Below are 14982 nucleotides of genomic sequence, written 5' to 3'. Positions count from 1 at the left end.
AGAGAGAAACCGAAAAAATGGAAACAAAGAAACTACCTGTTATAAACTCCAGCCATGATGCAACCACGAAGAGACTACCAACCCTATAACTCAAGAAATTTCAGTTATCAAAACACCACCAGATATAAGGAAACACCGGTCCTGGCTAACAAGACAAAGACAGCCAGACGATCGTTTATCAATGGGAGGAAAGAAGCACAGAAAGAGAATGAACTGCTCTCATACCAACTCAGACAGAGACTCACAGAAGAAAAAAGGGACATCTTTAATAAAAAAAAGAATCAGGAACAATTCGGATGAGGATTTTTTAGAATTTCTGGACCAAATAGAAGACAAACTACCACCAACACCAATGACCAAAAAGAAAAAACTGCACATACAAGAAGAGGTAGGAGAGGAGGAAGACAAATAAGGAAGAATCGTACCACAAAATCACGTACTGAACCTATAGTAACAGAAGGTATTTACAATCTAAGCACAAGCAACCTTTCAGGGGAACAAATCAGTCTACTCAAAAAGGGTTTAAAGTTCGCACCACAATCAAAACCAAGCAAATTTGAAATGTATATAGATCTGCACAAATTCATATGCAAAGCTTGTCTAAAGAAATATTATGCCAAGGAACCATCTTTAAGAAACGAGACACTAATACCCAATTACAGTAATTCAGAATTCAAGCATACTCATTTCAAGCCACAGAGTCACTTTACTCCATACCATGTAAAAGGAGCAGGCTTGGAAACATTTCAGAAACTAGTGGAAAAAGATATCGATATGCTGCCAGAAAAATCCAAAATTAAGATGAACCTCACGAAAGAGGAAAAAAACGCCCTAGAAGAACTGAAAAATAACAAAGAAATTGTAATTAAAACAGCAGACAAGGGTGGGGGTCTGGTCATCATGAACACTACAGATTACAAACTAGAAACGGAAAGACTACTTGCAGACACCACAACTTACCAAAAACTAGAAGGGAATCCAACAGACAGATATATTAAAGAACTCACCGAACTTCTGGAAGAAGGTCAACATTTACAAATATTAACTAAAAATGAATTTGCCTTCCTCAATACATCCACACCAAGAATACCAGTGTTCTACCAGATTCCTAAAATACACAAAGACCGAGAGAACCCTCCGGGACGTCCAATAGTATCTGGTATAGGATCAATGACATCTAATCTTTCTGGTTATGTGGACTACTATTTGCAACCACTTGTAGCTGAACAGGAAAGTTACATTAAGGACACCACAGCAACATTACAGAAATTAGCCAACATCACGTGGCAGGATTCGTTCACACTAGTAACGTGTGACGTAAAATCACTTTACACCTGTATAAGACATGCTGATGGTTGTGCCCACACCTATCATTATTTATGTAACCAGCCGGACATCCCAAATAGCCAAACAAATTTTATTATGAGCTGCATAGAATTCATACTAGAACACAATTTCTTTTGGTATGAGGGTAATTACTATAAACAACTGACTGGGACTGCTATGGGTAGTCGATTCGCACCAAGCTATGCAAATTTGTTCGTGTCAAAGTGGGAAGATGACCACATTTGGACCAATAACCCATACAGATCTAACATTCACATGTGGATTAGATATATAGATGATGTACTAATGATATGGCATGGCAATCAAGAGGACCTAGAAAAATTCCTGCTGTATATAAACTCCAATGATCTAAATTTGGAATTTACATCTACTCACAGTAAACACTCCATCAATTTCTTGGATCTGGAAATCTTTATAGAAAACCGAAAGATTGAAACTAAAACATATTTGGACTGTAACAATTTTCTGCTAGCAACAAGCAATCATCATCCAAAATGGATTGCCAACATACCTGGCGGTCAATTCCAGAGATTGAGGAGGAATTGTTCTAAAGATATGGATTTTGCGATACAAAGTGATAAACTGAAGGAAAGATTTGAAGACAGAAGCTATAACAAGGACCTGCTAAAAAACAGTCTTAAAGCAACCCACAGAAAAAATAGAAGTGACCTCATCAAATATAAGACATCCAAAAAGGATGTCACATCACAGATGACTTTCATAACCAGGTAAAATAGTAATACAAAAGCATTGGAAAATATTCTACACAAACATTGGCATATCCTCAAAACAGACCCATTGTTAGAAGGAATAATTCCACCAAAACCGAGAATAATTTACAGAAGAGCTAACACATTGCAAACATCTCTTACTGCAAGCTACATCCCGCTAGCAGAACCAAGCACAAACAATGGCAGCAAGGGTTTCTTCCATTGTAACCACTGCAAAGGATGTACAACATTGGAAAAGGTAACAACGAAAGGGATACACAGTTTCCTATCAAAAGTAACAAATAAGGAATACAGAAGGAGTAATATATTTGCTACAATGTGATTGTGGACTTCAATATGTGGGCCGCACGAAAAGAAAGTTCAAAATTAGAATATGTGAACATATCAATAACATCAGGAAAGGCTTAAGAACACACAGCGTCTCTGACCATTTCTTCATTAAACACAACAGTAATCCTAAGCGGTTAAGATTCATGGCTATACAGAAAATAGAAGAAGATTGGAGAGGGGGGAATTTTATACAACAAATGAACTGAAAACTTTGCATCCCGGAGGACTCAATATAGATTTTGAACTGAGTTCATTTTTAACTAGTGTTTAATAACCTGTTTTTATACATCCTGTGGTCCACTATTTATTATTTTTACTTCATTTTATTTTATTTCATTACATTTCATTCTTTTATATGTATTTCCAAATTTTTATTTAAAAAAAAAAAAAAATTAATTTTATTTTAATTTTTACATAGTTATCTTATTTTTTATTTATACTATTATCAAACTTTTCATTACCAATTCATTTATCTATATAAGCATTATGCTATTTTTAATTATTAGTTTCATTTAGTCAGCAATTATGCTGATATATAGTTTTTTTCTAATTAAGTTTTTAAAAAAAAAATCTATCACACAGCTGCATTAACTTGCAGTAATTGGTGCAATCAGCATAGTATAAATTAAAGCAACGACCAACAGCCTGGCTTCCTTGAAAAAGTCCATTGTGGACGAAACATGTTGGAGCCCAGACCACTACACAAGCCACCAGCCACCTTTCATCAATAGAGCCAGAGGCCAGAAAGATTGTCGGAGGCACAGCGGAGATCGCTGCATGCTGAGCTGCAACCCCCGCTAACAGACTGGGTACAGTCCGCTGACAGCAGAGTGGGTGCGAGTACAGCATCAAGCAGCACATGTTCACCAGCAACAAAGGACAAACGCCGCTTTTAGGGTAAGATAGGGACAGTTACCTGTTTGCACTGCACCAAAGCAGCGGGCACCTATCATTCCCACAAAAGGAGTGTAAACATTTATGCTTAAATATCACTGGTACTTTATCAATTTCATTTCATTTTGCACTAGCCACATTTCGTTTTTGTTGTTTGATTTTATTTTTATTTTATTTTATCTTCATTTCTATTCAAAGTAACTCATCCTCTTTTCTTCTTATTAATTTTAAGTATTTACATACCTCCTTTTTATTTGTTCGTTAGGTTTGCAGTTTGATTATTTATTTATTCATCTTTCTGTGGACCAGCAGGTATCAATAGTAATTAGTACATACAAATCCCCCCCCCCCAAAAAAAGCGCTTCTTGCATTAACCACTTTTTACACTATTTCGAGTAGTGACAACATAAGCAGCTATAAATTTCACAGGTGCGCTACTAGATTATCAACCAGGACAATATGCAAAAATCGTTTGTAGTTCTAAAAAATTGTTCATTACATTTAGTAAATAAACAACTTTAGTAAACGATTTTAGTTAATTTTTTCAAGGGAAAAAATCATTTACTAAAATCGTTCATTAACTAAATAGTTGTGTGTGTATGCAGCTATAGATTTTAAATACACATTATGCTTCTTCCATGGGTTTAAGTGCTGGCTCACTGGCTTAAAGAGACAGAACCACACCCAAGCATACAAATTAAGGACATCTGGGGGATAAGCTGACAAAATTTGACTTACATATGGGAACTTGTGTGACCACAAAAATGTTACATAAACAATTGGCTTTGATCCACGGCATACTCATCTGTGGTATGTGACCTCACCATTTAAATTAAAAAATATCATACAAAGTCAGCGCTCACCATTATATTCCAAACTTTACTTTTAATTCCAGGGAATGTTAGTACCAAAGTATTGCAATAATTTGTCCAGCTGACCAACCATGTCCCGGTCTTCCCATTCTGGTCAGTCTCTGCACTGACTCTCAAAAATATGAACATTATTAATTTATTATATACTTTCCCACCATCTCTCTCCTCTCATCTACCCGCTCTTCGTAAAATTGGTCACTATGCTGTATCTTTGCTTTTGATTGATATCAGCTTTGTTCCGCTCATGTTTTTCACTGTATTTTGTATTGCTGCTCCCACTTATCCTAGCCTTTCAATAAATTGTGATTTAAAGTAAAATATTTCAAATTTCTATATATGCCTCAATTCTCTACTTTACTGCTAAGCTAAATAATTATAGGCTCTTCTTGGTTCCTGCTTGCAATTCACATGGAAATTAAAAAAAAAAAACATATAAAGCTCCTATATAATGCTCCATGAGGATATGCAATCTTTACGTTGATAACCATATCGACACCACAATGTCAACAGTAATTATGTCGACATTGTTGAAATGCTAACATTAAACATGTCAACATCTGCAGAATGTCGACATTTTGCACAGATCAGAGGTTTAGGGTTAGACTACAGGAGGGGAAAGTTAGGGTTAGGTACTAAGGGGAGGGTTAGGGTTAGGCACTAGGTGTGAGGGTTAGCGATAATGCCAGAACCTCCGCAGGATCAGTCCAAAGTCACCGTCAGTTGACCAGAAAACACCGCAGGAGCCAGGTAAAGCAGGTAAGTCTCCGCTAGACCACCAGGGAAATTTCGCCGACAGAGAAAGAGCAGCTACTCTCTGATTGGTCAGAACAGGGTTAAGCCACTCTGTTTTGGCTAGTAGTGGTGAGACCCCCACTATCTACAATTAACTACATTGTATTAATGCAGTTCATTTTCAGATATATTTCTGCTAGTATGAAAATGTTTCCATTGTATATTATTGATCTTACAGTACATTTTATATCTTTATAGTTCTTTATCTGATCCACTGTTTTTGTATTACTTTTTTTTTTTCTTTATTTATAACAACAGGATGATAAAGAGACCATACAAAGGACTACATGAAATTACACTGTACACTCACAACAATAGGAAATTGTTGGGTTTTAGATTTTTAATTTTAGCAAAGAAAAAACAGGAAAAAAGGCAGGGGTTGATGGAGAGAGACTCTGGTTACGTTGTACAAAGTGCAACTAGTACTGGGAAATGAGAGAATCAGGAGAAACCTGGAAGAGGTTTTACTTTTAACAATTTGATTTTGATCAACTATTATTGATATATTTTATGCCTATTGAACATATATGACAACACTTGTGCCAGCCGATATATGATACGTAATTATACATATTATTGTTCTGTTGTTTTTTAGGCATCTAAAAGTTTGTTCTTTAAGATTGTCCGCACTCCAGCTCCTAACACTTACTACGTACAGGATACATTGTTTTCAAAGAAGGACTTTAACAAAAGCTACTCTAGCATGTTTCATCAGCCTATTGCTACAAGGGTGGAAGATACAAAACACAAGACACCATCTCCAAATCAGTATGATGTAGGTATAAATCATTGTTACATGGCTTATTACATGAGAAAATCTGGTTGGCTAATTTGATTTTGGTCACTGACTGTGGCCTATCCTGAAATCTGATCATAAAATATATAACTATATATTTTACTTTTAAGAAACGTCTGCATTCTTTAAAAGAATATTACAGTATGTATTTTCTTTTTTTACAGGCATCTATAAATTATTGCCAACCAAATAACAATGTGTCTGCACATGCTGCTTTTGTTTCAAGGACAAAGAGAGATGCTATACATCTGACTCCTCTAAAAGGACCTTCACCTTGTAAGTCTCTATGTAAAGGTGCCCATGCATGGTGCGATTTGTATACGATGCGATTCATATGCGATTTCTCTTGAAATTCTTCCCTCGAAATTCTTTACGATTTGTGCCAACAAATGGAATGATTGTACAAACAAGCATACTGTACAATTAGATGTATCGTAAAACAATTGCAAATCGTTTACAATATAATGTATGCAGCAAAAAACCTCACGATACATATGCTGGAATTTAAATAATGGGAGGGCTTATCTAGGGGGTATAAAAGGCAGCATCCATTTTAGATCTGTGCACACTCTGCTTTGTGACTAGTGACACTTGGTTTTATACCTGCTGAACGCTATACATTACTATTGTGCTCTGCTTTGTTTTGCCTGGCTCAACAAGGTGGGTTCTTCTGCATTCTATTCTGTACTGATGGATTCCTATCGCTATAAGCTTCTGCTAGCCTATAGCTATTTGAAGCTCAAAGGTGATGGAGCTGAGGAGAGGGGGAGGATGAGGTCCAACTGTACCAAGGAGTGGTTGACGAGGAGGGAGACTCGCTCCCATATGCCCCTGCTGATGGAGATTAGGGAGAAGAACCCGGGCGATTACCGCAACTACCTGCGCATGGATGACGCGACATTCCAGGAGTTGCTGCTTCTGGTGACCCCCTATATCTGGAGGCAGGACACCAGCATAAGGAAGGCCATCCGGGCTGAGGAGAGGCTCATTGCTACTCTGAGGTACCTGGCTTCAGGAAGGTCCATTGAAGACCTGAAGTTTGGGACCCTCATTTCCCCCCAGGCTTTGGGGCACATCATCCCGGACACCTGTGATGCCATTGTCAATGTCCTGAAGTTCACTACTTTAAGGTGAGTAAAAACACGACACATTTTTTTTTCTGGTGAAATAAATATATATATATTTTTTTAATCATACTGAGGTAAAAAATCAACCAACATGGCTGTAAATATCAATAAACTTAGCAACCGTTATGCCTGGATATTTGTACTTCAAAGCAAAACCAACATGGCTGCTTTTTAATGTTTTACAAAACCATTGTATAAAAACTGCTATATCAACAAGTGTTATCTCTCCCAATAGCTAGGCAGCTGTATGGTATACGGTGTGTCAGACAACGGATTGAATAGGCCAAGAAGTACATGGCGCAAGTCCAGTTTGAGGCCCCGGCAAACAACAATCTGTCCTTACGCCATGTGTTTATTGATCCTGTCCAATCCGTGTCATCTGCACCATATACCATGCAGTAGCTATTGGGAGAGATAAAACTTGTTGATATTTTAAAATACTTTAAATTTCAAAATTGTGGTCGCTACTCTTCCACCGCCAACATGGCTCTGTAAATAACCTCAGAGGATGTAGAGGGGTTGGTGGGTTCGGGAGTAAGGTAAGTGGGATGGGGTGTAGGGTGGGATGGGATTGGCCCCAGTAGTGATGTGGCCTGGTAGCTTGGTGGTGGGTAGGCATGGAATGTGGCTGACCCATAACTAAGTGGCTGCACCATTGTCAGGGGCAGAAGCTCATCGGTGAGCCTTGTTGTGGTGCTAGCTGCTTCAATCACCTCCGGATCACCGTCTCATAGATGATCCTCTGTGCGTGGATCTGTTAGGTTTCACCCATTTCCCGCAGACTGCTTGCTATATGAGTGCCCAGGTGGTCGAACATGTTTGGGGGCTTTTGTAGGGCCTGCTTGACTTGTTTTAACTGCGCATCTGGCAGTGCCTGGGTCTTTCGTTGATACCTACGCCGTCTTGAAGCGGGCTGAGTAAATTCGGCCTCGCTCTCGCTTCTGGGGGCAATTTGCGGGCTAGAGCTGACGTCGAGGTCTGGTGGTATAGACTGTTGGAGGAGAGAGAGAAAAGATTAATGTTAATAAAATGTTCTCTAATATTTAGTTGTTTTCTTTCTTTATTCTAGTTCCCAACCTCGGTGGAGGAGTGGTAGACCATTGCTGAGGAATTTGAACGTAGGTGCAATTTCCCCAACTGCAGTGGAGTGATTGATGGCAAACATATCCGCATTAACCCACCTGCCCACAGTGGATCCATTTATTATAATTTTAAGGGGGTTTTTAGTATAGTGCTCTGGGCGGTGATGAATGCCAGTTATGAGTTTCTTTTTGTTGATGTGGACAAAAATGGCTGTGCTTCTGATGGAGGGTCATTTAAACAAACCCTCTTCTATGAAAGACTTAACACCAACCATCTGAATTTGCCAACTACAGCAGCAATGAAGCACGGCCTAAACTACGTTTTTGTTGCTGACGAGGCATTTGCTCTCCGTGAACACTTGTTAAAGCCATATGCGCAAAGGGGCCTGACTAAAGAAAAGCGCATCTTCAACTACCATCTATCCAGGGCACGGAAGATAGTTGAAAACGCCTTTGGCATTCTCTGCAACTGTTTCAGAATTTTCCATATGGCTATAAAACTTTGTGTGGACAAAATAGATTCAGTCGTCCTGGCCTGCTGTGTCCTCCACAATTTCCTATGCAAAACTTCTACTATACAACAGGGGACATTAGATACAGCTATGGCAGACGACCCGGACCATCCACAGGAGACAGTGCAAATGCCCTCTGTGGCCCCATCTGCAGTTTTGGAGACAACAGGGACTACGCGGGGCAAAACCGGTCAGGGAGCAATACCAGACCTACTTTAATGGAATGGGGGCAGTACCATGGCAGGAGGCCAGTGGGCCTGATTCAGACCCACTCGCGAGCGGCTGTCCGCTCGCAAGTGGGTCGATGTTATGGACTGAGCATGCGCACGACGGAGGGAGCTCCGTCGTGCGCATGCGCCAGACGCGACGAGCGAAGGAAAGTCCTTCGCTCGTTGTGTCCGATCAAAGGGGGCGTGCTGTCAATGTTGATTGACAGCACGCCCCCTTTGGTGGGCGTGCCGGGGGCGTTCCCACGGGAACGCCTCCCGTCAGAAGCCGGCCCACTGACATCACTAGTGATGTCAGTGGGAGTGATTTTGGCTCTGATAGAGCCAAAATCACTCCGGAGCTTGCGGTTGAAAACCTCAACCGCAGGCTCCGGCTCGCAAATTCGATGGTCGCGATGGTCTCGACCATCGCGACCATCACAATGCACGCTCGTATAGCCTGTGGGTGGTGACCCACAGCTATACGAGCGTCCAGGAGGACGCTCCATGAAAATGGAGCCTGGCCCTCATTCAGAGCGTGCGCTCTGCTCAGAGCGTACGGCTCTGAATGAGGGCCAGTATCTGCTAATGTTATATGGACAATTGTGGACTATTGAACTTTTAAAAAACATTTGGCATGGTGTGTATGCACTATGTCTGTACTGACCACATCCAAAGAGGACAGTTGTTCAGTTTCTACGTTGTCCTCTTCCTGCTCTTCAGGGACGCTCTTCACCATGAGCGTTTGGGAAGCTCTCTGCAGCTCCTGCAGGAACTTGAGGAGGTCGAAGTACCACCCGGTACTGGTATATACCTCATCTGTCCCCGCTCTAGATGCCCGCGACTCCTGCTTTTTTATGTTTTCTTTCACGTACACTGTACGTAGATTCTGAATTTTGCTTTCACCCAGTTCGGGCAAGCCTCGTCATGGTAAGGCACGTGACGAGCTCTTCAATGGCAACAGCTCTCTTGGCTTTATTGCTGTAGTCTTTGCCCTTAATGCGCCATAGACAGTCATGTGCGTGATAGCGCTCGAGAAAGCCGGTGATGAATTGGTGCTGTCTTGCACTGGTCATTTCTGTGGGAAAACAGAACAAAAATTGTATTTCGAATTTGAAAGTTTGAATGTTTTACCAGTTGAATTATTTTTATTAGTTTATATGTTTTTAGACCTGTGTCAGTGTATGTTGGTGGCATTGGGTACATTGGTGGGTCAGGGGTTAATACACATTGGTGGAGGAGGGGTTAATACACATTTGGTGGTGCAGGGTGTGTACAATGGTGTGGTAGTAGAATACTACAGGCGATACTCACTTTCCAAATCAGCAAACACCCCCAGACACACGATGCACCCGCTGCTGCTTGTCTCTTCTCCAACGTCGTCTGTCACAAAATGGAGGAGGGGAGTGGTCAGGGACATCGTACATCGCATCCTTCATTAAGCAAAACACTGTACGATGTGTGTTACATCGTACACAATAGGTCGAAATCTTACTGCAGGTTCAGTTGATCTACGATGCCGATACACGATGCCAGGGACGTGCATCGTAATCGTCCAGGAAAATGCCATCGTTCGAAAACAGCCAAATCACTTTTTAAAAGTCGCACCGTGTGTGGGCACCATACACGGTGCGATTTTTTTTTTACACGATTTGGCCGTTTTCGATCGATTGTAACAACCAATCGTGTGAAAGTGGTGTTTTCCTGGACGATTACGATGCGCTTAAATTGCTGCATACTTTATATAGATCATGCCAAATTCCACTTAAACTGTATAAGGAGCAAATACATTAACACTATGATATGCACACTGTGTTATTTTGTTCATTTTGTATACTGTACTTCATTTATACCAAGGGCCTGATTCAGACCCACTCGCGAGCGGCTGTCCGCTCGCAAGTGGGTCGATGGTGTGCACTGCGCATGCGCACGACGGAGGGAGCTCATTCGTGCGAATGCGCGAGACGCGACGAGCGAAGGACTTTCCTTCGCTCGTTGTGTCTGATCAAAGGGGGCGTACTGTCGATGTTGATTGACAACACGCCCCCTTTGGTGGGCGTGCCGGGGGCGTGCCTCCCAGACGGGGGCGTTCCCAAGGGAACGCCTACCGTCAGAAGCCGGCCCCACTGACATCACTAGTGATGTCAGTGGGAGTGATTTTGGCTCTGATAGAGCCAAAATCACTCCGGGCCTTGCGGTTGAGAAACTCAACCGCAGGCTTTGGTTTGCAGTGGCGATGGTCGCGATGGTCAAGACCATCGCGACCATCATCCTGCACACTCGTATAGGCTGTGGGTGGTGACCCACAGCTATACGAGCGTCCAGGAGGACGCTCCATAATTATGGAGGTGGGCCCTGATTTAGAGCGTCCGGCTCTGAATCAGGGCCCATGTTCCCATTGCTGTCTTCGCTTTCTACCTTTTATTCTGCTCTTGAGAAGCACTTCTGTTCTTGAAATTAGCAAACTGTGGGGGAGATGTAGCAATCATTGGAGAGAGATAAAGGGGAAAACAATCAATTAGCTTCTGTTATTTATCTAGCAGACGCTGATTAGTTGCTTTGGGCATCTACTTAACTTTCTCTCTCTTTAAGGCTTAAGGTGCGTACACATGGTATAATATCTATGAATGATAACGATATCGTTCAACGATAAATCGTTTATATCGTTCATTTTTATGCAGTGAACGACCAACGATGCGCTTTCCCGCATGGACGATAACGATATCTTTGGTCGTCCGTACATGCAGCCCAACTTGGACGATTTCATCAAGAATTGCCTGTTTAGAGATGTGGCAGGATGACTTCACTGAAAGATATCTATCAGTGTGTACACCCAATATCATTTGTCCTTCACTACAGAAAGTTCAAGGGAAATCGTTCTGTGATATTGTTGGTTGTGCAAATCAGACCGTATGCAGCTTAAGTACATCTCCCCTTTTATGTTATTGTCATAAATCGGCATATACTGTAGCACAAACTTTCTTAGTCTGGCGGTGGCATCTTACTGCTTTTTGCCAGTAGCCTGGCAAAGCAACTCCCCTCTGTCTCCTTCCTCCTCTCCTGGACAAGCTTCATGTCATGTTGATGCTGGATTAACCTCTAGATACAGGTGCGCAGCTTTTCCTCAAACTTAAAGTGACGTTTAGCTGACCACTGACATGACTTTGGCAGTGAATTGTATTATTTTGCCTATTTAAACCCCTCTCTGAGCACCATTTGATACCAGAGTATTAGTTTGTGTTTTCTAGCTTCAGCAACTACTATTATTATGCCTGTTTTACTGCGTACCAGACCCCTGGTCCATTCTTGCCTTCAGTTAGTACCACACCACCAAACATCACCCAAGCTAGTCACATTAAGTGGGAAGTTAGAGGGCTGTGACCTTTAAACTCCAAGCACCAAAGCCCCTACCCCCTTGAGGAGGGTTTTGGTGCAGACCAGGGGTTAGTTAGACTGTGCACCTCAACTCTGCCAACACCAACCCCTTTCTGGTTAAAGAGTCCTTATATTTGCAGTGCCTCACATGTGACAGTGGCTGTAGCCTAACATGACATCTCTAGTCTTAAAAAGACTATTGTTAAGTTTACAAAGATTTATTGATTGTATTTGGTTTTCTTGGAATGCATTAGGTTAGACAGGGTTAGCTGTTATACTTTATGTCATTACCTACTGATATATCTGGTTAGATTACATGCTTTTTGCAGGAAGTCCACTACAGGAATTACACATAATCACAAATATGCTGTTTGTATTACAGGAATGAATACTTCTGAAACAAGTGTGCATCTAGAGCCTTACCAGTAAAAATAATAAAGTTAATGTATTTAAGTACAAATAATTTCACTTAGATTTCAGAGATAACATAATAAAACATTGTTGTAGACTTATTTATCTTTCCTACCAAAAAACATCAATCCCCAGAAGATGACACTCTGTATTGTGGTGGAGACTATTACACAGGCCACACCAAAATTCACAAAACTTGACAATAATGAAATAATCCCTGAGCAAATGAACAATATGTTTTTTTAGGTCACTATACAGTAAATGACTCTTTGGTTAAGGAATCTCCCACGGTCCTAGTTTCATGCTTCAAGTCAAAGACTTCTCGGGATGTTTTGAATGTGAACTTACATAACCCAGGACCAGCCAGCTACGAGCCATATGGATCTCCTGAAATAACAAAGAAGACTGTCTTCCCGTGAGTTATAGTGTTATAGTAAAGAGAATTGTAATACATTGATTGGTGCAGTCATCAGTATAGTTCAGAGGCTCCAAAACGCGGTCCTCAAGGTATCCCAACAGTTTAGGTTTTATAGATAGCCATGGTTGAGCACAAATTGACTGAGGTACTAATTAAGTAACCTGTGGTCAAGCATGGATATCCTTAAAACCTGGACTGTAAGGGTGCCTTGAGGACTGAGGGCCTAATTCAGACCCGCTCGTGAGCGCTCGCAAGCGGGTCAATGTTGCCCAAGTGCGCATGCGCGAGACCCGAATAACGACGTTATGGGTCTTGCACCAAAGGGGGCGTGCTGTCGATGGTGATTGACAGCACGCCCCCTTTGGTGGACGTGCCGGGGGCGTGGCTGCCCAGACGGAGGCGTTCCCATTTCCGTTCCCGTTCTGGGGCCGGCCCCACTGACATCACTAGTTTTTTGCCAAAAATGCATCTAAGTCGCAAGGTGATGTGACTAAAAAGCACAAGCAGACTGTGCTGATTCATTTGATATGTTACACTTGTATATCTGTGTGCGACTGAGTCTCTCAATCTGCATACAAAGTGCTACAATGCAACGGCCGCAGCTTTTTTTCCAGCCAAATTCCATTTACAGACTTAGTTGTACACAGAATATACTGCTGCATATCAAATTAATTAGCACGGTCTCCTGGCACGTCCTAGCCGCATCGTGACGTAGAGGCAAAACAGACGCCCAGCGCTAGCAGAGTTGCACAGCTTTCAGGCAGCTCACTTACAGCAGGTATATCACGCTGCATGGCATATTGAGGCTAGATGTGCAAGGATACATCTGTATAAACCACTCTGACCGGCTGGCCAGTGGCGCCATCTTTCGGTCAATTTCTTTGGATTTCTTTCCTCATGTATTTTTTTCTGGATCCATCACTGTATGTGCTTGATGAACTATGATCATAAATGCTATAATATCATATAATGCTACTGTTATCTGTCGCTCTCTTAGTTGTATAGAACATTTTGTTTGATTTTTCCACTTGTACTGTGGGCCTGATTCAGACCCGGACGCTAAGCCACGATGGCTCGCTATGGGCAATGGTCGCCCGTCTGCGCAAGCGCGTGCATCACAGTGCGCGAGCGCGAGCCAGTCACTGCGATCGGGAATCATGCACTCGTAGCACAAAGACTGAGCGCAACTTTGAGTGACACATAGCGCTGTTTGTGTGTGGTAACAGGGGAAGGTGCTTGTGAACGGGGGAATGGTGCTGCAAACGCAGGCGTGTCTGGGCGTCAAAACTGAGTTTTATGGGTGTGCATAATTAGCATGGAAGCATCATTGTACACGTCACTTGGTTGTATTTCAGCCTGAAGTGATCGCAGCGCTTGCGGTGGGGTGGAGGCTACCTGAAGCGCTGCGTGCAGCTCCGATGGCTCTCGATGTTACCGATTAATCATACACTTACTGGAGATTACATGTGATATATACGTCTTTATACACCAGCGTACGCTTGCTGCCATCGCTTTATAAGACATAGAGGGCGTCCTTACACCACACATTGCGATCGCGGAATTTGCATACCCGGCCCCTTTTGGCAGCGAGCGATCGCGGCCTAGCGTCCGGGTCTGAATCAGGCCCTGTGTGTTTTTTACATTGTATTGTTTGTTATATTGTCATTTTCTCTGTTCTAAAATAAAATAGTAATAATAAAGTAAATAAAAAGATTTATTTATTTAGTTTGGTCAGCTCTTATCCAAAAAAATAGCCAAAGATATACCATCCTTGCAGACGCAAGTACAAAAATCCTCCTGTTGTTAATCTATTTCTCTTTAGACTGTATATATCAATTATTATAACATAAAATATTATTGTGTTTTAGGAGGAAACATTACCTGTGTTTCTCAGCGCCTGCAGAACCAGTTCCCAAGACCCCAGATGTGCCAGGCCCAGGACAATATGAACTTGTTGACTATGAAGGGCCTCCCAAACATTATCTTTCTAGTGCTGCATTTGTATCCAACACAAGTCGTTGGGCAGGAGATGTCAGTAGAGCAGATGTTCCTGGGCCAGGTTAGTATAGAAGCTATCTCTCTCTCAGAA

General features: G+C 41.8%; 1 protein-coding gene across 1 annotated transcript in view; it reads left to right on the top strand.

The window, feature by feature from the left end:
- Positions 1-14982, top strand: part of STPG1 (sperm tail PG-rich repeat containing 1) — a 101477-nt gene that overhangs the window by 54675 nt on the left and 31820 nt on the right. The window contains exons 5-8 of the mRNA XM_088462533.1: positions 5562-5741; positions 5927-6038; positions 12722-12890; positions 14762-14952. Of these exons, the coding sequence (XP_088318659.1) occupies positions 5562-5741; positions 5927-6038; positions 12722-12890; positions 14762-14952 (652 nt within the window). The remainder of the gene's footprint in view (positions 1-5561; positions 5742-5926; positions 6039-12721; positions 12891-14761; positions 14953-14982) is intronic.

Source organism: Taudactylus pleione, unplaced genomic scaffold, assembly GCF_031769625.1.
Source record: "Taudactylus pleione unplaced genomic scaffold, aTauple2 ptg000007l, whole genome shotgun sequence".
Lineage (NCBI taxonomy): Eukaryota > Metazoa > Chordata > Amphibia > Anura > Myobatrachidae > Taudactylus > Taudactylus pleione.
Note: the sequence above shows the minus strand (reverse complement) of the source record. Positions and strands in the feature narration are given on the sequence as shown.